Source organism: Gopherus flavomarginatus, chromosome 8 (genome assembly GCF_025201925.1).
Source record: "Gopherus flavomarginatus isolate rGopFla2 chromosome 8, rGopFla2.mat.asm, whole genome shotgun sequence".
In the NCBI taxonomy this organism is placed as follows: domain Eukaryota; kingdom Metazoa; phylum Chordata; order Testudines; family Testudinidae; genus Gopherus; species Gopherus flavomarginatus.
The window spans coordinates 95,341,775-95,369,700 of record NC_066624.1 but is presented as its reverse complement, the minus strand read 5'-3'; the positions used below and the strand labels follow the sequence as shown (position 1 = coordinate 95,369,700).

At 39.7% G+C, this 27,926-nt stretch overlaps 2 protein-coding genes across 2 annotated transcripts in view; both read left to right on the top strand.

Annotated features, from left to right (window-relative positions):
• The window catches only part of SI (sucrase-isomaltase), a 200,856-nt gene extending 199,419 nt beyond the window's left edge, over positions 1–1,437 (top strand). The window contains exons 72-73 of the mRNA XM_050965764.1: positions 480–686; positions 1,366–1,437. Of these exons, the coding sequence (XP_050821721.1) occupies positions 480–686; positions 1,366–1,407 (249 nt within the window). The 3' untranslated portion in view covers positions 1,408–1,437. The remainder of the gene's footprint in view (positions 1–479; positions 687–1,365) is intronic.
• Positions 1–27,926, top strand: part of LOC127057242 (probable maltase-glucoamylase 2) — a 49,321-nt gene that overhangs the window by 15,158 nt on the left and 6,237 nt on the right. Inside the window, exons 2-9 of the mRNA XM_050966112.1 lie at positions 22,015–22,049; positions 22,144–22,260; positions 22,786–22,934; positions 23,403–23,487; positions 23,598–23,654; positions 24,521–24,645; positions 25,408–25,496; positions 26,388–26,437. Of these exons, the coding sequence (XP_050822069.1) occupies positions 22,020–22,049; positions 22,144–22,260; positions 22,786–22,934; positions 23,403–23,487; positions 23,598–23,654; positions 24,521–24,645; positions 25,408–25,496; positions 26,388–26,437 (702 nt within the window). The 5' untranslated portion in view covers positions 22,015–22,019. The remainder of the gene's footprint in view (positions 1–22,014; positions 22,050–22,143; positions 22,261–22,785; positions 22,935–23,402; positions 23,488–23,597; positions 23,655–24,520; positions 24,646–25,407; positions 25,497–26,387; positions 26,438–27,926) is intronic.

Genomic DNA, 27,926 nt, shown 5'->3' with positions numbered 1-27,926 from the left:
GTTCCTTGCCACTGCAAATATAATATAATTTTATGAACAAATGAGAGATGCTTCTTTTAAAATAAATTTAAGAAAAGGAAAGATAAAGTTATCAAGCGCTGTTGTTTTTTAAATGTAAATAAGTGATGATAAATCATAAATAAATCCCAGGGAGTTCTTTTTGTCATATTTCTAAACCTACTTAAATTCTCTGCATTGGAATTGTCAAATCAAATGCTGTATATCTGTGTAATTTTAATGGGATGTCCTCCTCCAAGGGACAGCACTGTAATGACGGAAAGTTTTCTCTGATCTTAATTGCATAAATCATTGTGTTCTTTGTTAGGATTTGTTTTCACACAGTTCAGCATTGTTGCAGTAACCTTTCCAACCAGTTGCTCATGTAATTAGTTACCTGTTAAAAGTGGGTCTTTTCTGGAATTGTCTTTTAAAATGAATGATCTCACATACTGTTTTCTAATCTGCAATATATTTTTCAGGTTGTCTCTAACTCCCTTGTACCATCATGTTACTACCCAAGTAATTATGGTTATTCTGTCAGTAACATTCAAAACACCGCTTCAGGTCTTACTGCTGACCTCTCCAGAGATCCTAGTATCCCTGACCGCTATGGGGATCGTTCTCCCCCTATCAACACACTTCGCTTGGAAGTGAAATATCATGACGACAACATGTTGCAGTTCAAGGTAATTTCAGTCTGAATCTGTTAGGAGAGCCGATGATGAGATTAGTAATAATTTTTCATTTTTAGGGAGCTAGAATGTTACTAGGCCATACGTGGCTACAGAAGGCAGTAGGGGAGAGTAAGAATTGACCCATCTTTTGAATGGCTTATGTAAAGGCCACCACAGTTGAAGCCCCGTTGCTCAGGGGTTTCCCCTCAGATGCATCTTTCTGGGAGCAACTACACATCTGACTCCTTCTAGAGAAGTGGCTCTCAACCTTTCCAGACTAATGTTCCCCTTTCAGGTGTCTGATTTGTCTTGCACACTCTCAAGTTCCACCTCACTTAAAATTTACTTGCTTTCAAAATCAGACATACAAACACAAAAGTGTCACAGCACACTAGTATTGAAGAATTGCTTACTTTCTCATTTTACTGTATAATTCTAATATAAATCAGTTGGAATAGAAATATTGTACACCTCTACCCCGATATAACGCGGTCCTTGGGAGACGACAAATCTCACCGTGTTATAGGTGAGACCGCGTTATATCAAACTTGCTTTGCCCCTGTTCCTTGTTCCCTGACTGCCCCCTCCAGAGACCCCCATACCTAATCAACCCCAGGATCCCACCCTCTTCACAACCGCTCTGTCCCCTGACTGCTCCGACCCCTATGCACCCCTCCCCGCCCCCTGACAGGCACTCAGCGGCAGGAGTGGGAAGCAGAGCAGCGTTGACTGAGTCTGCTCCACCCTTCCAGCTCCCAGCTACGTCGCTCCGCTTAATGCCATTGGTGAGTCTGGAGAGATTGGGGAAAGTATGCCTCCCCCCGTACTCACCTGCGGTGGGAAGCAGAGCGACGCGGCCCCAACCTGCTCGGCTTTCCTTGCCTCGGCCCCAGCTGTGTCATTGGGGGGTAGCTGGGGAAAGGTCCTGCACTCACCTGTGGCAGGAAGCAGAGCACCACGGCTGGGAGCTGGCAGAGTGGAGCTGGCTGGGTCTGGGTTGCTCCGCTTTTCACCACTGGTGAGTGCGGGTAGGTTGGGGAAAGGATGTCTTCTGAACTCACCAGTGGCGCGAAGCATAGCGACATGGCCCCAGGCCACTCCTCTCTGCCGCCTCCCAGCTGCAGCGCTTCGCTTCCCACCGCAGGTGAGTGCAGGGAGATTGGGGAAAGGATGCCCCTTACACTCAGCTGTGGCTGGAAGCGGAGCTCTGCGGCTGGGAGCAGGTGGAGTGGAGTGGTCTGGGGCTTGGCTGCTTCGCTTCCGCCGTTGCTGGTGAGGCGAGGGGGAACCTTTCCCCTAAGCTCCCTTCCCCCAGCGACACGGCTGGGGCTGGAGCGAGGGAAGCAGAGCGGTCTGCTCCCGGCACCCCGCTAATCCCCCGGGCCACTCTGGGAGTATGGGGCCCCCAAAAGTGCCCTCCCATAGCTCCTGCCCCCAGGCCCTGTGGGTGGGAGGAACCTCTGACCACCCCCGAGACCCTCTGCCCTTTATGAAACCCCTAAGCCCTGGCCTGCCCCGACACCCTTAACACGCTGCTCGGAGCAACGTGTCAGAGTTTTACTGCGTTCTATGCGAACCCGCGTTCTAACGGGTCGCGTTCTATCGGAGTAGAGTATAAACATGTCATTGTCTGTATGAAATTTTATTTTGTACTGATTTGGTTAATGCTTTTTATGTAGCCTCTTGTAAAACTAGGCAAATACCTAGAAAAGTTGATGTCCTACCTGGAAGACCTCTGTGAACCCCAAGGAGTACACTTACCTTTGTTGAGAGCCGCTGTTCTGGAGACTATTTCATTATATTTTGTTTTATCATTCAAAGAGAGTGATCACCTTTTCTCCAAACTGCTATAGATGGCTTGCTGTGCAAATAAGTGGATAACACTGCTTTGTTTCATACTGTTGCAGTAGCATGACACACTGATTACTGAGCAATTAGACCTATTCCATATGTAATATCACATCACATTGTGTCCCATGTCTGACATATTGAATATTAGAAGTGGTGTGAGGTTCCAGAGTGCTTATTCTCACCTCTTTGGGGTTTTTTCCCTCTATGATCTCTTTTACAGACAGCTCAGCGTGTCAGTTGAGCTACCTAAGTTTCAACAAACACAAATGATGAACATAGATGTGCAGGGTTCTATTGAAGCACTGAGGTAAAAATTGATGAGGAACCAGTTCAAGGTGTGACAAATCAGCCTCCACAGCTATAACTCTCATAAGGTGCCTCAGAGATGGCTCCTATTTGTTTTCCTTATAAAGGAGACAGGGATTGAGAGTGGACTCCTGTACGTTATGTAAGGTGTACAAGAGCTTGTGCAAGGAGTCTGCAGCCACTTACTTTTCACAATTCACTTGTGCGGCATCGTCTTCCTTACCTGAACATTCTGCTAGCTTAATTCTATGTAAACAATTATATATTCAACATATAGCATAAAAGAAAATAGTATAAACAGTTGAAGCAATATATAAGTTATAAAAGCTGCATGTCAGAGCTTGCATAAGAGATGTTTGGATTTTTTATGGCCAAGAGTGGTATCCATTTTGACAGTTTGGGAGTGTGTCACTAGTTTACAGGAAGCAGAAGCCTCCTGGAATTAGCCTTACATTTCATTTAATAACATATGTAACCAAAATATAAGCAGATATTATTGCATTTTCTAAGCATGATGGGCATAAAAATAATTGTAAGTACCTTTTAATATTCAGTTAACAGAGAAGGCAAATTGTAATAAACCAATATTATAAGAATTAATTAGAATACTTTTACTAATAATAATTAATAATCTCTGTAGAGGTCTATCTCTTACACTGCCCTCATACTCTTAGTGAGTTAAGCCTGAAGTCTTAAGGTGATAATTAACTATCATTGTTTATTTTAGCAGAAATGTCCTGCTAATATGCTTTATTCCACAATCAAAAGCTACCTCTCACTTCCCCCATCCTCCAACTGTCCAATACCTAGGAGCCAAAACCTTCAGACTGGCCCCTGACATCTTCTTCAATGCACTTATTTAAGGCCAGTACAGAAATTTTCTGGCATATTGAAAACTAAAAATGTAGAGGCAGCGTAAATAAATGGAATTTAACATCAAAATAAACAAGACAAAGGCTACTGTGCTGGTTGATTGTGTTTTTCATATGTAAATGAAGCGGCCACACATTGCCACAAAATCCAGGAAAAAATAGCCACAGAATTAGGTCCTGTTTGTTGTTCAGTACAGGGACCACAACTGTAATGTTTGCTGTTACTTCCCCTATGCTGTTAACTTACATTCTTGAACATGACCACACACACACATAATTTTTATCGCTCTTTGACTAAGGAGAACTTTTTAAAAAAAAAACAACAGTCGCAAGAAACAGGTCTTATGTATTACACTTTCAAGACTACTGCCTTTCTTTTCACAGATTTATGATTCCAACACTAAGAGATATGAAGTTCCAGTACCACTATTCCTCCCTAGTACTCCAACAAGTACAGAAGCAGGTCGACTCTATGAAGTGACCATTAAGAACAATCCATTTGGTATTCAGATTCAGCGCAAACGCACTGGAACAATTATGTTAGTGAAAACTTGGTTTACTATAAATGACATTTTTATTTTAACCTGTATGTTTGGTGGAAATCCCTAAATACTGGCTTAGCTTTGAATAGGCTGCATTTTGCTAAGCTGCCATGGTGTTACTGGTGAAAAGTACTTGATGTTAAATTAATTAACTTGATATGTTTCAGCAAGATCTATTTATTATTTTAGCATGTTTCTCCACTGGAGTTAGAAATGTAAACAAAAAATAAAAGTGTATCTGTGGCACTTATAAATATGGGGCAGGCTGGTGGCCTTGAGTACAATCCCATATGAAACACTAGATATGTAGCTAACCTGTCCTGTTGCTAGCGTCGCTGCTGCTACACTTGTAGTTTTAACATGCTAGCTTGATGAGAACTAGCACAGGTATGTCTGTGTGAGCTGGAAATTACCCCTCCAGCTCTAATGTAGACATATCCTTAGAGGGAACATTATTACATCCTCAAGAGCTTCCAGAGCAATTAATTCTCACTTAGAACTAAATCTGTTGCAAAATATCAAACTCATTCTCTGATCAAATTGAGAACAAAAAGAATGTGATTTACAGATGCTGATTCTGAGCTGATACCTAGCTTAAAGAGAGGCTATCCCACTGATGTTGGAGCTGTGGCTTAAACAAAATGAAGATAACTAAACATTCTCCTTTGAGTGACTGGTTGTGCTCGTGTACATTCCACTGCAGGTGTATGTGCACCCAATGCACTTGAGTACAAGACTTCTGCCAGCAGTACCACTAGTCAGTATGCGTACCCCTGCCTTTCTCGAACATGAACCTGAGGCCATAAAAGGGACATGGCTGCCCCCCTCCCTCTTAGCTCCTTTTCACCGTCTGTGGTGAGAGCTGGAGAGTTCCCTGTCGCTCTTGAGCCTCAGTTAGCCATCTGTGACAGAGATTGTCTGATTTGTACATACTTACATTTCACTTCATATAGTGACAAGTTAGTTAGTTAGCTGATGGTTTAAATCCAGGGAATTTTTGCATGGCAAAAAAAAGCCAAAACATCTGTGTTCCACATGCACAGCTGTCACTGAGAGTTTCAAATGTTGCCTAATTTGTGTAGGAGAGGGACAAGTGGGGAACAAATGTCCTATCTGTACCTCTTTCCCCACGAGGATGAAGAAACAAAGGAATTCCTGTCTTAAAGTTAGTCTTCCTGAAAAGACAACATGTCCCTCTCAAGAGTCCGACCCTGACCACGAGAAAGCAGAGCATTCCTCCACAAGGAGTGCCTCTCTGGGTGCCATGGCTCCAAAGCCTATTTTGGAAGAGAAATGTAGATTCCTAGATTTAAGATGTAAGAAAGTTTAACAGATTAACCAAGAAAATGAAGAACAGAATGGTTCTCCTATCATCTGTTATCCCTTCCTTGAAGGCAAGGAATTAGTACGTTGCCTCCAGCTGCAGGATACATACATACTTTCTGTGGCTAGGATGTATTGCCACATGAATTTCTAGTTCATGGTAGGCAATATGCATTACCAGGACATGGTGCTGCCCTTCAGCCTAACACATGCCCCGAGGTTGTTTACCAAATGTATGGCAGTAGTGGCAGTTCATCTTCTACATTTAGGCGTTCAGATATTTCCTTATTTGGATGACTGGCAGTAAGGAAAGAGTTTGCTCCTAGGATGGACAAGCCATGCTGGTGTGCATAGCAGGAAGAGCCACTTATCAAAGAAATGGAAAAGGTTCTCAATCTGGACTGAGTCTCACTGGTTGTCACCAAGTAATAGAGAGATTACACATATATTAGATATTACCCATATATTAGATTACCTGCTATATTTGAAATCATATGGTTTTCCCATCAGTTTTCTAAGGGTGCACTTAGCCTCCATCTCTGTGATACATCCACTGGTAGATGGGATTTTCTGTCTTTTCGCATCAGTCCTAATTTTCATGTGCCCTCCTGTCTCTGATCCACTAGATGAATTTAGTTTTGTCCTGTTTGGTGGTCCTCCTTTTTTTATTTTTTAGCAACAACATCCTTATAATTGTTGCTATCAATGAAAACAGCAGTTCTGGTAGCAGTCAGGTACCATCTGCCAAAAGAGAGCCTGAGCTTCAGGCACTGTTAACCAAGCCCCCTTTAAAGACATTTCACAAAAACAAAGTTTCTTTTTGGCCACACCTTGTTTATGTTTGAAGTTCCATCTCAATCAGATCATTCATCTTCCGGTGTTTTTTTCCAAAGGCTCACTCTCATAAAGCCAAAGAGAGGCTTCATACTTTGTACATTCTTTTAGATTATCTCCTATACACTTTGTAGGAGTGCAGGGCAGCTGGTTAGAGAACTGTGTATATCTCATTGGATTTCTGACTACATCAAACTCTGCTATTATCTAGCAAAGATTGCTCTCCCTCCGAGGATAATGGCCCATTCCACAAAGGTTCATTCCACTTCGTCAGTCTTCTTGAGTAACATACCAAGAGTGGATATATGCAAGGCAGCAACATGTTCACCAGCATATACCTCTTCCGGTCACTGGGCTATCACTCAAGCTTTCTGAGACGGTGCCAGTATTGGCCAGTCACTGTTGCAATTGTCTTCAAGTGATCCAAAGACATTCTACTGCAGGTGACATTTGTGAACAATCACTTTTAAGAGGAAAAATGATTACTTACCTATACAGTAACTATCCTTCTTCCTGTTGTGTTGTGCACATACATGTTCCATGACCCTTCCCCACTATTTAGTGTATTAGTTGGACAGTGGTATGAAGGAATGGAGAGGGAGTCAGTGGTCAAGCTCCTTTAAAGCCCTTGGCTCCTTGAATGAGGAAGGCAGGGGTGTGTGTGCCACAAGTGGTACTGCTGGAATACATCTTTGATTTGATTGAATGTGGCGCACATACACTTTGAGCAGAATGCTTATATTCACAAAGCTGTTTAATGTTTTTATCAATGACCTGGAAAAAACCATAAAATTGTCACTGACAAAGTTTGCAGATGCCACAAAAATTGGGGGATTGGTAAATATTGAAGAGGACAGGTTCCTGACTCAGAGTGATCTGGTAAACCGAGCTTAAGCAAATGGACATTATAATATAGATAAATGTATATATCTAGGACCAAAGAACAAAGTCCATACTTACATGATACAAGATTCTATCCAAGGAAGCAGTGACTCTGAAACAGATTTGGGGTCATGGTGGGAAATCAGCTGAATAGGTCTTCTCAGTATGATGCTCTGGCTACAAGAGCTAATGCATTTCTGTGATGCATAAAGAAGAGGCTCTTGCCTAGGAGTAAAGAGGTTATTTATTTTATTTCTATCTTTGTACCGGTACGACTGCTGCTGGAATACTGTGTCCAGTTCTGGTGCCGACAATTCAAGAAGGATTTTGTTAAACTGGAGAGGGTTCAGAGAAGAGCCACATGAATGATTTAAACAAATAGAGAACACACCGTATAGTGATAGACTGAAAGAGCTCCATCTGTTTAGCTGAACAAAGAGAAGGCCAAGGGGTGACTTGATTGCAATCTGTATATATCTACATAAGGAACAAATAGATATAATGGGCTGTTCGAACTAGAAGAGAAAGATATAACACAGTTAATTGCTGACGGCTGAAGCTAGACAAATTCAGAGTAGGAAGTAAGGCATAGATATTTGACAGTGAGGGTAATTTACCATTGGGACAACTTACCAAGGGTCGTGGTGGATTCTCCATCATTGACAATAGGCATTATTTTGGGGCAATTTCTATGGCCTGTATTATACAGGAGGTCAGACTAGATTATCTCAATGTTTTTTTCTGACTTTGGAATCTTCTGAATCTATGAAAACTTTTTCTCCTGAGTAGCAGCACAAATTACACAAGAGACCCAAAATTTTCACAATTTGATTTGTGTTTGAAAATTCAGGTGCATATCCAAACCAACAAAACTGTCTTCAACCTTGATTTCACAAATCATTCAAACCTTAATCATCAGCCTCTTTAACATCCGCTTGGTTTCCCCATATGTCATCATTACTAAGCATGCAATACACTGGGTTTAAAAACATCACTGAAATTGAAATTGGGGTCGGGAGGAAATTTTCCTCCAGGGCAGATTAGCAGAGGCCCTGGAGGTTTTTCGCCTTCCCCTGCAGCGTGGGGTATGGGTTACTTGCTTGTGGATTCTCTGCAGCTTGAGGTCTTCAAACCACAATTTGAAGACTTCAATAACTCAGGCATAGGTTAGGGGTTTGTTATAGAACTGGATGGGTGGGGTTCTGTGGCCTGCTTTGTGCTGGGGGTTGGACTAGATGATCACATTGGTCCCTTCTGACCCTAGAATCTATGAATCTATCTATGAATCTATGAAATTAATATATACATTAATTAGAGTTTCCTTCAGTACTAAGAAACTTCTTAATAGGTATTTAGTGTTCATTTTATCTAAATTCCAGAGTGTATTCAATAATACCCAACTTCCTTACACTTGACACAGATAGTCTTCTAGCAGATTAAATAGTCACCCTATGCGTCATTAAGAAAAGCAATTGCATGGCTACTACCCCGAATATTCTCGGGAACTTTCAAAATTCTCAGCAACAAATAATAGTTGCTGAGAATTTTGAAAGTTCCCGAGAATATTCGGGGTAGTAGCCATGCAATTGCTTTTCTTAATGGCTTTTCCATGTCTTTACTGATGATAATGGGATAATTCTCATTCTGTTTCAGTTGGGATTCTCAGGTACCTGGCTTCACTTTTAGCGACATGTTCATTCAGATTTCTACTCGTCTGCCATCACAGTATGTCTACGGCTTTGGTGAAACTGAACACACTACGTTTCGGCGTGATATGAACTGGCAGACCTGGGGAATGTTCACCAAAGACCAGTCCCCTGGTGTAAGTAGAGATAAAATTTGAATTAGATTCTTTTCTAAGCAGCTACTATGTTCTTGGTACACATAATTTAGAGATTTTTTCCAGGGTGACGATAGTATATTTTATTTTAAAACAATGCAGGCAGTAACACTGGTGTATGATATGCCCTGGTCACAGATATCATTATCATTACAACAAACCAAAACAAATTTTAGTAACAGATAAGGTCCTATCAGGTAACCTGGAGTTTGGAAAAAAACCTCTCTTAAAACAGGTTATTCCATTTTGGAATAATTGCACTTTTCTCTGAAGCATCTAATATATACCACATCTGGAGATGGAATAGCAGGCTATATGGGCCACTGCTCTTATCTGTTGTGTCAATTGCTATGTTTCTATGGTCTATGTTGGGTTCTAGAAGAACTGAGCAGAGCTGGAGAACTATTTTAGACCATACTTTTTGCCAGTTTTCTCTCCTCCTTCCCAAGTTCTGGAAACTTAACTTTTATTAACTTTTCAAGGTGTGATGATTTTGTTGAAGGCCACTTTGTGAAATCCACTTCTAGCCTGAAATACTGTGGTTTTAATATTTCATAGAGACATGTCTTGGCAGCAGTTTTATTCACTTTTCAAATGTGGCTAGTGTAAAGAGGACAGGGAGAGGGAGAGCAACCCATAGACAATCACTCTCACACACATAGTTAAAATATACATTGGCCAGGTTTCCTGCGATGCTGGATGCTGAGAGCTCTCGTTGACTATAATGGGAATTACGGGAGAGTGCCCAGCAATTCTGAAAGCACACACCAACACCCATAGGTGAAGTTGGGACAGAAATGGCGAGGAACATAAGCACAATGGTTCCACCTCCAAGAGTGAGATGGGTTAGTACCAGGTCATGCAAGCCCAACATCCCCTCACTACGCGGGCCAACCTAAGGCGCCAAGACGTCAGCAGCAAGAAGCAGGGAGCACGGAGAATGCAATTGTCACATCTCCCTGTGAGCAGGGCAGGCATTAGCTCAGATGGAACCAACCTCATATCACTTTCAGGCTGCTCCTATAAATGTGACTAAATGCTGGAGGACTTCGACATAATCCTGGGTGATCTTTTCTGGCTTAAGAGGGTACCAAAAATGTCCACTCTTCCAAGTTCATAGTCTGGGGCTGCTGCCCAAGCTGGCCTCACTCCCTGAGAAGATATAGAAATATGCCCAGGTAGGGCTTCTGCCTGCCAACAGAAAGGGAAGGAAGTGGATCTATCTGGGGCCTCAAATGTAAATAGTAATTTCTGTATATACACATGTATAAAACGACTAAGACTGATCACTGACTCACCCTGACTTGTGTTTTTATGAAAACTGGTTCAGTGATGAGAACTGTACGTTCATGTTACACACATCACATTGCAGTTGGAGCAATCACAACAAGTATTCCAGCAAGCCACAGTATGGAGAAATTTTTATGAAGGAATTCTGTGAAACTGCTGAGATGAAAGTTCAGTGGATTAGCAAACTACATGACTTGACCCTTTAAAATGAGTGCTCCATAATCATTGGTTTTCTTGTTGTAAAGTGCTGAGCTGTCATTGTTAAACATGTGTGATAGGAAAATCCATGAGTGGATCATGTTATAGACTGTTACATGTTTCTCTCCTTTAGATGCTGCTTCATCAGTCTAGTCATTAAATACCTTGCTGTCTTCTGTTTACATAGCTGTACTCTCGTGACCTTTACAATCACACCTTGAAAACTTTTTGTATAAAACAAAAAATGTCAAAAGGCCAGTTGAATTTATCAGTAGAATACAAGAAAAGTGCCTAAAAGATGAAAATGGTAGGAAAGTTATTTTAGTAGAGTGGATTTATCAGTAATCATTTAGGAATATTAGACTGTTTACTTGCCAGTAGAATGTTCACAAATTATGTCAAGTATCAGAGGGGTAGCTGTGTTAGTCTGGATCTGTAAAAGCAGCAAAGAATCCTGTGGCAACTTGTCTGTTAGTCTATGAAGTGCCACAGGATTCTTTGCTGCTTTCACAAATTATGTTCACCTCCAAAGTGAAACCATAATTTTTTTCTTCTTTTTGCAGTACAAACTGAATTCCTATGGTTTCCATCCCTTTTACATGGGCCTGGAAAATGATGGAAATGCTCATGGAGTCCTCTTGCTTACCAGTAATGCAATGGGTAAAAAAGAAAGAAAAACTTTCAGAAATAGTTTCTTCTATTGTGCACTTTCTCATAAAAATGGTTTATTCAGCTACTTGGTTCCTGAATGTATGCTCTGCATTTGCAGATGTCACATTCCAGCCAACACCTGCTTTGACGTATCGCACTATTGGAGGAATTCTGGACTTTTACATGGTGTTGGGCGCAACGCCGGAGTTGGTTGTTCAGGAATACACTGCAGTAGGATTAATTATGTTGAAAGCTCTACAATCTATTGTATTTTTGTCCAGTTTTCCACACTACCATGATTAAATGTTTTCTTCCCCTCTATTTTATTGTTGTTAGATGATTGGACGACCGGTCATGCCACCATACTGGTCTTTGGGATTCCAGTTATGCCGTTATGGATACCAAAATGACACCGAAGTCTCTGACCTCTATGAGGCAATGAAGGCAGCTCGGATACCATATGTATGTTGTTTGTAGTTATAATTAGTGATGTTTTTTGAATTCTCTAATCACAGATTTGTTCTCTAGGGCAAAAGAAATGAGAAATAATTTATAGAAATGAAACCACATACTGTACTGAAACGGTATTCTTTGGATGCTTTAAGCCCGTTTATGCCCTCTTCACAGATGATATTATCGTTACTCCAAACAAAAACAAAATTTAGTCCTATGAGGACCGACTCTTGCTACTCAACCTGGAAAGAATGAAAAAAGTTAAGGGAAAAGTCTGCATCATTCCTTGTCACCTTCGCATCACCTACAGTGTTGTCAACATTGTTGATAAGATTGTCCAACATACCATAAGGCATTCGCTTCCATCTCCTACAGATTCTGAGGAGCAAAATATTCTCTAACTTCATCCATATTTAGTCCTCATGCAGAACCTTAATTCTTAATTCTGAATTCTGCCTCATATTCCTTGTATCCATGCATCTGGCTGTCACAGAATAGGTTCATTTGGAAAATTATTCTTCCTTAACATTGCTAAGGTTACTGTTAAGGTTAAGTAAGAGCAGAAGTTGGATGAAGTCCACAGTAGGTCATATCCCAGTACGGGTCACCATTTGTAATGATACGCTTTTTCAAGTAGTCTGCAAGGATGGAACCCACGTCTCTGGATCTAAAAGCACGAGCCTCTATTTTTTGAATTAAAGGACCAAGCACATTATCTTAGAGAGAGTCGCAAACTCGTAAACCTCTATATGTGATCACTAGCGAATGCATCTTTTTAAAAAAACACATTGTGTGTTCTTGACTCCATTTACACTCTGTTGGTGGCTAGTGGTTTACTTCGACCTAATGTGTGGAAACTACAAGCTGCCCTGTCTTCACTATGAGTTTATCTAGTATTAGTTAACCTGAATTAGATAACTTGAGTTAAGAACACATCATATTGTCCAAGAGCAGACAAGGCCTATAGTCAGATAAATATCTGCTGATGTTAGCATGGGTAATACACTTCTTCTGGGGCAAGGAAGTTTATCCCAGGTGTCAGAGGGCTACAGCAGTTCATCTCCATTTATGTATATCCCTGACTTGTAACAACAACCCTGGTCAGTTTATTTACAGGATTATATAATTTTATAACTGGAGCTATACCTATGTCCTAGAACTGGAAGAGACCTTGAAAGGTCATCGAGTCCAGCCCCTTGCCTTCACTAGCAGGGCCAAGTACTGATTTTTGCCTCAGATCCCTAAGTGGTCCCCTCAAGGATTGTGCTCACAACCCTGGGTTTAGCAGACCAGTGCTCAAACCACTAAGCTAACCCTCCCCACCAAGATCGATCAAGATTGAATTCTTGATCTCAGGAATTAACAGTTTAAACTACTGCTTAAGTCAAAGGACCATACAATTTTTCCACCATGTCACAATGTTACTGTACCATTCTGTTTTCATGGCATTCTCCCTGCAATTTATATATCTCTTTACTTAACTTTATTAGCTGCTATAGAAGAACATTGTAAAAATATGTTCACAGAAAACGGTGCTTCCTTCAAATCTTAAATTGTACCTCTCTCTAAATATTTTGAGCCAACTTCTTCCTGGTGCAAATCCACTAAATGTATAGTGTGGATGAATATATAGAACATACTGATGAATCTAGCCCAATGTCTTTGCTTTAAAATACAATATTTTGCCCTTTTACTTTTGTTAAAGCCAGCACTTTTCTTACAGTCAGGAAAACTAATTCTTAAAAAAATAAGAACCCCAGATGATAGCATTTGAACATTCTGAAGCTAATCTGGTCTGAATCAGACTTTCTTAAAGTTAATTACGCCTTTGACTTCTAAACTAATTTCTAAGGTTTTTTGTGTCTTGTGTTCACTTATTGCAGGATGTACAGTATACAGACATAGATTACATGGAGCGGAAGTTAGACTTTACTCTCAGCCCAAACTTTGCAGGACTTCCTGCTCTGATTAATCGAATAAAAGAAGAAGGAATGAGATTTGTCGCTATTCTGGTCAGTAGTTTGGTACTTTTTTCTTCACTTAGTATACTTCTAGATAGTGAAATACCAGAATTCACTGAATGAATTAAATAATGTACATATTTGCTTTCTTAAAATAACTGTAAAAGTGGATTGTCTCTGTATTTTAGGACCCACCTATCTCTGGCAATGAGACAAATGCTTATCCACCATTCACAAGAGGTGTGCAGGATGATGTCTTCATCAAGTGGCCTAACAGCACTGAGATTGTCTGGGCAAAGGTACTGTTGTGAGAACTACAGTTTAACCATGAGGAGTGGATTTCAAAGGCAAAAATGACTGTTCTGAATAAATTGTATTTTTTTTTAACTGAGGACTTTCTTATGACTTTGCCCGCCACCCGTCTTGTTTAGGGTGTCTGTGGTAACTCTGGGAGAGATAATAGTGAGATGGTTTAGACTGTAGTGTGATCACTATAACAATGATCTTCAGCTGTATATCTTTTCTTAGGGGAGAGATGTGAATGTGCACAGAAGGAATTTATTTTGTACATTGCTAAATGTACGTACACTGCAAAACATGTAACATTTTCTTGACAGTTGAGAGTACACTGTGACCTGCAAAGAGTATATTTTAAAAGCTGTAGGAGGTCTCGCAAACTACATAAAAATCAATTCAGTGTAGCTTAATTTCTTTTCTTCCCTCTGTTCTCTTTAGGTTTGGCCAGATTATCCTAATGTAGTAGTTAATGAGTCTGCAGATTTAGAAACACAGATCAAGGTATGTACGCTTAACATTTCCACTAATCTTCCCTTCAGCCCCCTCTCTCTCACAGTCTCTCCACCTGAGCCTACTCTACTTTTCGTCCTTCCTTCCCCTGTCCCTCTTCTCTCCTTCCCTTCTGTGAATGATCTCCCTTTCTTTGGCTTTCCAATTCGCTAATCCCTCCTAGCACACCCACACACCACAGATTTTATATTTTATTTTAATAGGGGAAAAATCATGGAACTAATATAATATTTCAAAAAGTCCCTTTGCTTTTGTGTTCTATCCTTCCTCCCACCCTTTGTCTTATGGACTTAAACTGTAAGATCTTCAGGGCAGGGACTGTCTAGCACTCTATATATACACTGATAAAACCATGTTCCCAGTTGGTCTGTAAGGCTGCAAAACAAATTGTAAATAATAAACAATAGTTATGAAATGTATTTTATAAACTAATCATCCTACACCTACACTTCGTATAATAAAAAAAGAGTTGGATAATGAAATCTTACAAAATTGAGAGCGTTGAACAGCGGTAGGATTGTCAACGAACACTATTGCTAATCACACACACTGTTGACTATTAAACCCCCCAGCCATTCATATGAGGTAATCCCTAGTGTTCCTCACACTCCATTCATTTAGATTTTGGTTCCCCCAATTGTATTAATGCTTGATAAAATCCTATAGAAATATAGGGTAAAATCCTGGCTCCATTGAAACCAATGGCTTATAATATGTCTGCGCTAGAGCTAGGAGATGTAATTTCCAGATTAAGTACACATAGACTAAAAATCGAAGTGTAGCCACATCAGCCCAAGCACTGGGAGGAGCGAGCAGCCTACGTACATCCCTAGGGTCACAGAAGGGATCATACTCTGATCTGCTAGGCACTTCTGTGGCTTTCACCATGGTAGCTCTGCTTCTATTTTTATGACACTAGCTCAATCAGAGCTGCTACTGTTCTGTCTACCCAAGCTGGAAATTGTACCTTCTACTCCAGTGAACACACAGTCAATGAGACAGCATTTCAACTTCTGTCCCTATTACCTTACAGCAATCCCACAGATACAAGCTGTTCAGGCCTGGCCTACTAGTGTGGCGAGGCACCAGCAAGAAACATAAGAGTCTTGAGCAGCATCAAATTCCTCTGAAACCAATATATATAATCGGGACCTAAAGTTGTCTCGGGCCTTCAACATCTGCTTTCTTTGTGATAGGTTATGTGTAGTACTGGTTTACAAGTCAGTACTATATTAAGAATTGAGTCCTGGGAGAAATGAATGGTTCATCCTCTTCTTAAGAGTCATGCTGACATAACTTAAGAACATAGGACCTGGCATAGTGGGTCAGACTGCTGATCCATCTAAACCAATCCCTTATTGGTCCATGAGACAACCTTCTCTCTTATCCCATGACTATTTAGTTTGCTTAAAAGCCTTTTGGGGAGGGACCATGACAAAGACTTTCTGAAAATCCAAGTACACTATATTGACTGGATCACCGTTATCCATATGCTTGCTGAGCCCCTTTAAGAATTCTAAGGGAACGGTGAGGCATGGCTTACTTTTACAAGATTCTTCCCCCCTGCCCTCCAAATTATCTTTATCCAGATTTATTGCCCCAAAAGATTAGCTTTATTGTGGGCATCTCCCCCACCTCCTCTGCAGTGAAAACTGATGCAAATAGTTCATTTAGCTTCTCTACAAGGGCCTTGTCTTCCTTGAGTGATCTCTTAACACCTTTGTCATCCAATGGCCCCACTGCCTAAATGGCATGCTTCCTGCCTCTGATGTAGTTAAAAAATCTTACTATTAGTTTTTATGTCTTGAACAAGTTGCTTCTCAAATTCTTTCATGGTTTGCCTTATGATACTCTCATAATAAACTTGCCAGAGTTTGTTCTTCTTCCTGTTTTTCTCACTTGAATTTGACTTCCAAATTTTAAAGGATGCCTTTTTGCCTCTAATGGCCTCCCTTACTCTGCTGTTTAGCCATTGTGGCATTCTTTTGGTGCTTTTACTGTCTCTTTTTCATTTGGGTTATACATTTAGTCTAATGCTTTATTTACCTGAGACTATTTGCTTTAGTCAGAGACATGTTTACTTGAACAGTTAACAAAGAATATGAGTTTTAGGATTGAGTTTCATACCACTGTAGGTTCATATTAACAATAGATTTCTGTAGTTTAATTACAATCTTAGCCAGTGGTTTAATTTGTTTAGGTTGTTAAAGCAGTTGAATACATTGATATCCAAACCTGTGTCTCTTTTCCTATATTGTCTGTTACTATTTTAGCTGTACAGAGCTTATGCAGCTTTCCCAGATTTCTTCCGCAATTCTACAGCACAGTGGTGGCAAAGAGAAATAGTAGAATTCCACACTAATCCAAATGATCCAGCGAAGAGTGTAAAATTTGATGGCCTGTGGACTGTAAGTGCATGCCTTCTCTTTGTTTAGTAATACACCTTGTAGGACATTTGTTACCGGTTTCACAAAATTCTTACTATTCTAAGAAGGTTTCAGCAACTTTTATGCTACTAAGTATTCATTATCTTTAATACCATGGCTGAGCCCACAATGAGGTAACCTGAGGGTTAGCCTCAGCAATCACTTCAAACATAATGTATGTGTTTAATGCTGTATGTTTTGGGGATTCTGTGCCTGATGGTCACATTACGTTCTGCTTTCTGTGGGAGTTCAAGGATCGGCTCTGACTTTGTGGTGAGCCAGTATAAACAACTGTGGATGAAACGCAAGTTAGCAGGAAGGGAAATCAGAGCACTAGTTCTAGCAAAGTAATCTAATGCCTGGCCCTGCATAGGTTTTTCCCAGTTGTGTAATCTTTGTGAGTCAATTTAGTGCTCAAAACAGTTGGGGTAAAACCAAATTGACTTCAGTGAGTTATTGTTTAATTGGGCTCTGTGTAATCTTCGTCCCATCACTATTAGTGCACGTTCGTCCCTGCGGAAAAGTTAAATTTCAGGTTATGAAATTGCCTAAAATGCAACAATGTAGACCACATAGACAATTCATGGAATATCTGTAGATGTGATGAGTGTACAATCTATATCCACATTCACCAAATGTGCCATATCAGTCAACATTGTTTTGACAAATAATGTTCTCTTAACAACTCCTCCCAAAATCACTGCAAAAGATCAACTTGCTTTCTAAATAATTGTTGCCATTCAGTGTAAAATAACTGGGTTAATGTATTATTACCATGAGGGAAAACCTTCTATTAAGAAAATCTGTGTTCCTGCAGTATGTTTTATCCAATGGCTGATATATGAAATGTTTGGGTTGAGTTTGAAAGTAGTCTAGGGGATTATGACACACGCTAGTTTTATTAGAAGACATGTCTAAATTCCCTAGAGTCCTTTGAAAATCTCAACTTCAGGAGATTGCAATATGCATGGCTTCCATTTACAGAAAATGTAACTCTGAATCCATCTCCTAAAGAAATATGTCAAGACAGAGATTTCTGTGCTTATTAATACAGTACAATAATGATATGCCAATTCGGATAAACACCATCAATATCATGATACTATACTTTGACAAGCATTGAAAAAAATCTATTACTGTCTGTGTTTCTGAATCCAGCACAAATGTCTGTCTGTTAGTTCATATTAAACAAATTAAGGGTTAGCAGTTTGTATGGCTCGAGTAAAATATGCAAAGTGGAGCCTGTTGAATAGTAAAATGCTTTACTGGTGAAGACAAGCACAGAGTTCAGATTGCAGTGATCTGTGGGGACATTTCAATGGGCATATGGTGCTACTCAACGTGCATATGGATAATAGAATTCGAGATGTGTGAGAAACATGAAACACAAGCAGCTTCTAGGCTTAAAGAGTGCACCCCTCTGCCCTGTGTAGTGATTTCCTCTCTTCCCCATGCTGATTCAGAAATGACACAGATGTACTCCATAGGGAGCTGTACAGCCACGTCCATAGCTTCTCAGCCAGGGAGACTGAGAAGCAGGGGCCTTTAGTGTATGGAAATATAATGCAAGTTTTGGGGAGCACCCTAATTAATTCAGTCAGAGCTCGGGGAGGCCAACAGCTAGTGAGGAAATGAAATAATATTTGTAACAGCACAGTGTTTGTCAGCAGAAGGGTTCCAATGAATTTTCCATTTGTATTTAATCTGTGTGTATATTTCCTCCCTCATTTACAAGTAGATGGCATATTTTTCCCTTAGAATTCAAACGGGCACATTTCGGAAACTTTAGTTCATTGACTATCTGAGTTGACATTGGTTCAGGGCAAAGTTACTGAATATTTGTGTTCTTTTCTTTAAAAAAACAAACAAAAACCCAGGACATGAATGAACCAGCAAGCTTTATTAATGGAGCAGTTGATGGCTGCAGAGAACCACTTCTAAACAACCCACCTTATATGCCACGTAAGGAATCTTATCTGTACTTTGCATTCTTATTATCACACAGATTGTTATTAAATCATATCCTGTGTCACTCAGCAGAAAAGATTTGTAAATTAGATCCTTAATTATTAATTATTCTCTGTGGGCCAAAATAAGAATGTTTCTTTGGTCCAACTTTGCATAAAATATTAAGCATTAATTTATTTTTCATATTAAAATCCATGCTGCAAGGAAGGGGTGGTAAGCATCAACAATAATCTTTTATTTAAGATTACTTCCTGTGATATACTTTGGGGCTGTAGTTAAAAATCTAAGATTCTGATTCCACATACTAAAATAGCACTTTTGTAGTGAGGACACTGATAGTCGGTAGATGCTTCTATCCAGATTGTAATAATATTGTGGCCATGAATTAGTATACAAGAGTGTTGGACATTGATAGTATTTGGAGACAAATTCTCAAAAAATTGGTGTGATACCATCAAGGGATACATCATGCCATCATTCTACCTGAGGAACTACTGTTGCAAAGTTGCTGGGAACTCATGGCCCTAAATGTTCTTGCCAAAATACATCAGGACACAGGCATTTGAAAGAGGGCAGTAGTAAAGGAAAAATGGTGGTTCAAAGAGTGAGTGACTTACCTGGTTTCTTGTTGTCACTATGTTTAATGGTATGACTTTTCATCTCCTCCTCATTAGCTTTGGCAGAAAAGGAAAAAGGGCTGGATCTCGTGACCTTGTGCATGGAAAGTCAACAGTTCCTGCCAGATGGGACCCCTGTCAGGCACTATGATGTACATAGTCTGTATGGATGGTCACAGGCACAACCGACCTACTTGTAAGTCATTTTCACCTTTTTCTTCTCAAAAAAACTAGTGTCTTCGTAGCCAAATTGTGGCCTCAATTACTGAGATGTAAACCCTGAGTAATTTCCATTGCTATCAATGGAAGTAGCTTCAGTGGAATAATTGAGCCTCACCCTCGATAATCTGCAATTCGATCATTAATAGTTTGTGGACTTCAATGGGCTTTGGATCAGGTCCAAAGAGCGGGTTGCCATTTTCTAATACCGCTACCTTGAACATCTGAAATATGGTCCCGGCAAATACAACTTGCTTTACCAGGGTAAAGGGTGACCATTGAGTTTCTTTTTGCAGGTCAATGATATAGCAGGTCTGTAAAAATTAAACTGCCTCTCTTGTTTGTGTTCTTGGAAGAGAGAATTGATCTAATTCATACCAACATATGAAACTTTTGACATTTTTATAACTCTAACTTGCAAAGCTCTTTGAGAACCTCAGATAAGAAAAATACTACAGAATTGCAAGCCATTAGCCCTGTTATCATTTCATTGTGTAGTACATAATATAACAACAATATAAGATTTATAAAATATTAATCTAGTGTGAAAAATATTAAGGGCCAGAATGTGCAAGATGTGGGAATGCAAGAAATAATGCCCCTTTTGGCACTCAGTCCCAGGACAGTCTGTATCCTTGTGCTCTCTGAGAAGGGCTGAGCACTTCACAGGTTTGTTCTGGAGAACTCTGATGCTGGCTGTAAAGGCAGCAGCCCCAACTTTCTCCCCACTGGCAAGTAGTTCTGATTTAGGTCCTCATTCTGTAAACCTTTCTGCACATAAGTAACTTTTCTAATGTGACTAATTCTTCTTAACTCCATTCGCAGTAAAATTAAACATGTGAATACATGGTTATAGATCAGGGCCTCAGAAGCTAAGAACTACATTTTCCATAGAAATGTGGTCTCTCCATTTGATGTCTCCTAATCAGGTATTTTATAGAAGGGATTTTTTTCTTTGGTTGCCACATCTAATGTGCTTCTGTTTGTATTTTTGATATTAGTGCTGTACGCAATGCCACAGGGGAACGTGGAATTGTTATCACCCGATCAACATATCCCTCTAGTGGACGATGGGCAGGTCACTGGCTTGGTGATAACTATGCAAGATGGGACCAGCTTGAAAAATCTATTATTGGTAGGAAGAGTAACTTATTTTAATGCCTTCAAGCTTTAAACCATCACAAAGGAAAAAAGTCTGCTGAAGCACAATGACTGCACTAGGAGTTAATTTTGTTTTTAGAGCTATTTCTGATGTTATCACTATTTTCAATATAGGGAGTAGCCCTGAAGCCTGAATGAACTTCTTAGGATTGCCCAATGTAGAACATCTCTCCGCACTGATGCAACCTTTAAACATGTGAAGTTGTATCCAACCTGAGCTATTTTTTTAAACAGAATTAAACATCTCTTTGTCAGATAGACTAAGACAGCTAAGACTGGCTGTTCAGTTAATGCTACACATATTGGAAAAACACACTAATGAAGGTACAATGTAAGGAGTTGAACTATCAAGAATCTCCAAATTAGCATGACCAAAAGATCAAAGGGCATTCAGAGAGGTGATTAATTAAGATCAACTGCATGAGCTTGCCACAGATCTACAGGAAATCACATTTCCTGTGACATACAGCACCCAGTTCTATGCCGTATAGTACAAAATCATCATTTGGAAAACCACTACGTAACCAGTGGGACATTGGCTAGTCTCCAGATGCTAACTGACATGGGAAAATTGCTAGGTGGTTTTGTACTGGGAGATGAGAGGGTTTCAGTAAGAGAGGGACAAATTGTTGGAGCTTGAATGGGGATGCAGAACTCTTTTAATTGAGTCATCCAGACACTGGATGATTGAACCATACATAAATAGTCAACGGTATTTGTGCTGAATGACTGTAAGGTTGTATTCAGTGTCTGATTAGCTTCAGTGTAGGAATGTAAACTCCAGTCTATGGAGCTTTCTCAGGTATATGGATCTAGAAGCAAAGAGGGATAAGACCTATAGGGAAAACCCTAGATCCATTCAAGCTGTAAGCGCTGAGGCTGAAGTTTATGTTGGGTTGTCGTGCAAACTACCAAGAAATTCCACTCTCAGTGATAGAGTAAGTTTGGATGACATCACAGCAAGAAAGTAGAACTGTGCCATTTTACAGTTTTATATCATGGGAAAGTGGGACCAAGGCAGTATCCCTGTCTGTAGTGAATCCCACTTCCCCTGGTAAGAATCCCTCCTCATTTGGCCTGACAGAGAAAGATGCAAGTGAAAAGTTTGTCTTATTTATTTATTTTTGGTTTTTTGGCAGGTATAATGGAGTTTGGCCTCTTTGGAATTTCCTATGTAAGTTATTAGTTTAAATTCCTATTGTAAAGGTTTTTATACCATTCTAGTAATCTACAGTATTCAGATCGAATTACCTTTTAAATGCTTTTAGATTGGAGCAGATATCTGTGGCTTCTTCAATGATACAACATATGAAATGTGTGCCCGGTGGATGCAGCTTGGATCATTTTACACCTATTCTAGAAATCATAATGTGATAGGAACTCAGGTGAGTTGACGGTTCTCTGTAACTTATATGGCACTGAGATTAGTCAATTCCAATAGCATTAGCTGCAGTTCCTTCCCAAGGTAGTGCTCTGTAATAACGAGAACCCTAAACTAGGTCCTGATTGAGCATCCATGGAAATCAATGGAAACAATCCCATTGACTTCATTGGGGCTTGGATCAGAACCTAAATTACAGTGTCCATTACCACAGTATCATGCCTTCCGTTTGGCTGTCTGGAAGGGAGCAGATTTCACTTCCCAGGAAGCCAGCATAGCAGCTTCTTCAGCTACAACCAGTTTCATTTGCACTTGATTTGGACCCACAAAAATGCATGCTTTACTTTCAGTTTATTGGAGTTCTCTAAATGTGCCGGTTTCTAAATGCCTAAAACTTTTTGTTTGAATTTGAGTCAACAAAGTCAAATTCTTCTATTGGATGCCCACATGCATTTCCCAATGGCAGAAAGGAGGATACAAGTGAGATTTTACAATACAAATAGTAACCCTGTTTTATCTTTATTTTTAGAGGCAAGGTCCTGTTTCCTTTGATGAAAAGTTTGAAAATATTTCCAGAGATATACTCAATACAAGATACACGCTGTTACCTTATCTCTACACTTTAATGCATGAATCCCATGTTCTTGGTAGCACTGTAACACGTCCTCTGCTTTTCGAGTAAGTATTAAGTGTTTGACAGCAACATTGATACACAATGACTGAATTGTTATGAAGCAGGAGTTCAGTCTTTGCCCAATCATAAACCTCACCTACGCTTTTTCCCTATGACCTACATGAGACTATGGGTATAACCCCTTTCCATAGTCCTTTGTCCTTCTCTCTTCTGACTGGCCCTTCCCCACCTCTGACTAATCGGGGACACAAAAGCAGGCAATCTGTCCCTTCCTGTAGGGAAGTGCAATCTAGGTGGCATGAGCTGAAAAAAGGGAGCTTGTCCAGCTAATGGTGCTCTTTCAAAGGCACGTCAGTAACTTTAACCACATAGAAAAATGGTGGTGTTTCACTTCTGTATGGGGCCTCCTGGCAAGTGGAATTGATTGGCGGCATTAACCTGAGTGTGTGCTCAGAATTAAAAATAAGACTGAAAAGATTAAGCCATGATTGACAATGTTTTCATTCTTTTAGGTTTGTGGAAGACAAAAATACATGGGATGTATACAAACAGTTTTTGTGGGGCCCAGCACTGCTGATTAGCCCTGTATTGGATGAAGTAAGCATTTCCAGATTTATGTTCTTTATGGAATGAACATTTAAAAGGAAGTGTATATAAACATTGATTTAAGTTTTAATTCTTATTATAAGTGTGCTTTCACATTCCAGGGAGCCACAGAAGTGAATGCTTATATACCCAGTGCACGCTGGTATGATTATTACACGGTAAGCAACTTAAGATTGTTCTCTGTACAATAGACCTTTTAAAAGAATTGGATCCTAGAAGGTGCTGAGCACCTCCTTTGAGATACTGTGCACCTTTAATTCCCATTGACATCAAAGCCTCTCAGAATGCACTCAGCAGCTTGCATGGTCAGGCCTTAATATTATAGTCCAGTTATTTTTAAAAGATCCTAAACTCTAACTGAGCACCCAAAACTTAGGAAAGGGTCAAATAATTGTGATCAGATAGGACTGATCAAATATTATTTGTCAATAGTTGCCATTTTTAATAGAAAACTGTGATTCATCAAATAAAGTTTTGTTTTGGCGTGCAACCAGTTCTGCTGTCACCATTTTAAAATGGAACTGCTGAATATATGGAAATGCCAGTATATAGAGAAGCAGAGGTGTTTCGGAGTGACTGTCTGGTTTTCCCTGATTAACAAATCATTTTATTTTGAGTTTCTTCATTACTTTGCCTGATTAACTAGCATTGAGACAATGAGACGTGTGCATGTATGCACATTGCATGATAACAGCTAGCTCATGCACCTGGCATATCAGACACAAAGCGTACCTCCTCTTTGTCCTGTGGCTGAATTGTCATCCCTGAAGTGTAGCCAAGGTATAGCGCTCCTTATGATGTAGCACATGAACCAAATATTTACTTAAAGTTATAGCACAGTTTATTAATATTGCATCACAGATGGATTTGAAATGGCCATATTTATGGATTTCAGTTAATGTTTCTGTGAGTTAATTGTATAAAATTATGCGTATGTGCATCACTACTTGTACATTTGTAAGCAAAATTGCATTCAACACAATTTTTTATGCCTTCCGACTCAAAAAAAATTCTTCTCTTCTAGGGAAAATCTCTTGAAGTAAGGGGACAATTTCAGACATTGCCAGCACCTCTTGAGCATATCAATCTTCATATCCGGGGCGGTTACATCATCCCCTGGCAAGAACCTGGTCTTAATACCAATCAAAGGTAAAAGAAATAAATTGGAGTGTTTCCTCTAAAACAATTTGACAGTAATTTTTGAAAAACAATGCTAATCTTCTACCCAATCTTAACAATTGTCTACATGGAAATTTGAACTGATCTGTTAATTTGTAGCTTGCGAAGTGAGTGAGGTTTATTTACTCAGCTTCTGAGACCTCAGTGAAATGGATGAGATTTCTATCCTCTGTAGGACCCTTATTAGCAATAATACAGTAAGAAAAACATATTTGTATGTTTCCTTATTTTAGAATATCTTTTTCTTTTTAAAGGACACACCTAGCACTCCCCTGCTGCCAACCATGTAAACCCCACTGATATGTGTGGGAGTTGTGCATGCAGAACAAAGGCTGCATGAGCTTCCACTTTTTTTTCTTTATTGTCTTTCCCCATAATTTTGAGCTTGGAAATTATGGCAATGGTCTTGCATCTCTTGAGTGAATAATGTTGATATTCATGAGGAACCCACTGAGTTTACTCACATGTATAAGATTACTCAGATGAACAGGAGTTGATAAGAATTAATCCTAAATAAGAATCAAATTGCTATTTCTTGTAAAGTACACAATGTCTGCTCAGTCTGATGATGTAATGGAAAACTATATTGACACTGAGAATCGAGCATATATCTGTGAGTGTGTGTCAGGGAATCCAGAAGTCAACTTCCAATTGTCACAATCTGTACAGCTGTGACTGCAGTGAAAGGAAGAAAAGGAATGTGATTTCTGGCTTCCTTTTTTATTTTTGTAGCCGACAAAACTTTATGGGACTTACTGTTGCTTTGGATGATAACGAGGTCGCTCAAGGTCAGCTTTACTGGGATGATGGAGTAAGCATTGGTAAGTGTGATCACTTTTGGTATAATATCAAAGATTCGCTCCTCTCCTGCAAGTGACAGCATACAGGTAAAACAGGATCAAGACCAAACTGTTTTAAACAGTTAAAATTTTTAAATTAAGATGTTTGAAATATTAGGGGCCATCTCCTCAGAGCTGTCTGAAGGTGGGAGTACAGGTGGCTTTCTGCTCCCTCCTTCCAGAGGGTGATTCTTGGCTGTTCCTAACGTGCACCAGTTGGAACAGCCTCCAGGCTATTTGCTGCCTCCAAATGGTCTGAGAACACAGTGTGCTCCTTTCTACTCTTTGCATTATCCATATACCAACTGTTCACAGATGGGGGTGCAGGGCCAAGAGTATATTGCTTAGATTTGGTTTAAAAACCTAGGACTAGTTTGTACCCAGCCCTGCACAGATGCCTAAGGCAGATGAGTGCAAGGAGCTATCCACCCATCTCTGAGTTATTTCCTATATTTGTACATGACTTTTACTTAGTGGACCATGAGGATCCTCTAATTTAATTTGAAATAATTAACTGTCAAATATCCCTAAAAGCAGTTAGTTGTAATTATTTCCTTATTTAAAAATCTACAAACAAGTTTATTTTGAAAATTTGTGCAGAATTCTAGGTCTGTCAGCTGAAATACAATAGTTCAACCTTGGAAGAAATTTGTACACTAACTGCATAACACTAATGAAATATGTTATTTATAGAAATATGAGAACAGAAACAGGTGTTATGTGATCATTTGATTGTAATGTTTAAACTGAAAACAGCAAAGAAAAATTTGGGAAAGGTATTGGTTCTGTAAAAATTGGGTGCATTATTGTTAATTTATCTTTTTTTGGTAGTAGAATAGATTTCATTCTACTGATTTTTTTCTTCTTTTATAGACACATATGAAAATGGTAATTATTTCTTAGCAACATTTGCCGCAAACCAGGTGTGTATTTATATATATGTTGTCATTTTTAAGTTCTTTTTTTACCTCCCAAAGAAAATTTTTCAAGACTCAATAGTGTTGTTTAAAATTCTAACTTCAATCATTCTTTTTTCCCCATTCAACTGTGTCCCATTATATCTCCACCATTCATTGCAACATTCCCGAATGTTAATTATATCATAGAAATGTAGGACTGGAAGGGACAAGAGGTCATCCCGTCCAGCCTCCCATGCTGAGGCAGGACCAAATTTACCTAAGCCATCCCTGACAGGTGTTTATCTAACCTGTTCTTAAAAACCTCCACAAATGCAGATTCCACAGCCTCCTGTAGAAGCCTATTCCAGTACTTGTATTAGACTCATTTTCCCAATATCTACCCAACCTCTCTCTTGCTGCAGATTAAACTCATTACTACTTGTCCTACTTTCAGTGGGCATGGAGAACACTTATCACTGTACTCTTTATAACAGCCTTTAACATACTTGAAGACCGTTATCAGGCTTCCCCTCCATCATCTTTTCTCAAGATTAAATAAGCCTAGGGGGTTTTTAACCTTTCCTCATAGTTCAGCTTTTCTAAAACTTTTATCATTTTCGTTGCTCTCCTCTGGACTCCCTCCAGTTTGTCCACATCTTAAAACGTGGCACCCCAGAAACTGTACACAACTGAGGCCTCACCAGTGCCAAGTAGAGCAGTACAATCACCTTCTGTTCATACGCCACAGAATGATTTAGGCTTTTCGCAACTAGGTCACGCTGTTGGTTCATATTCAACTTGTGATCCACTGTTACCCGCAGATCGTTTTCACCAGTACTACTGCCTAGCTAGTTATTCCCCATTTTATATTTGTGAGACTGATTTTTCCCCTTCTTAAATAGAGTACTTTGCACTTATCTTCATTGAATTTCATCCTGTTAAATTCAGATCCACTATACAATTTGTCAAGCTCACCTTAAATCCTAATCCTGTCATCAAGAATACTTTCAACCCTTCCAAGCTTGGTGTCATCTGCAGATTTTATAAGCATACTCTCCACTACATTTATCTAAGTCATTAATGAAAATGTTGAATAGTGCTGGTCCCATGTAGGACCTCACTAGATGCATCCTCCCAGTTCAACAACAAACCGTTGATGACTACTCTTTGAATATGACTACTTTCAACAAGTTTTGCACTTACACTAGTGTTTCAGCTAGACTGCATTTCCGTAGCTTTCTTGAGAGACTGTCATAGGGGACTGTGTCAAAAGCCTTATTATAATCAAAGTATATTACTTCTACTGCTTCTCTCCATCCATGAGACCAGCAATTCCATCAAAAACTGAAATTGCGTTGGTTTGGCATGATTTTTTCTTGACTGGTATTGAGGTTAGGCTGACTGGTCTAAAATTCTCCAGGTCCTCCTTGTTCCCTTTTTAAAAGATAAATACTACATTTTTCCTTCTCCTGTCCTCTGGGACCTCAGTCATCCTCCATGAGTTCTCAGAAAT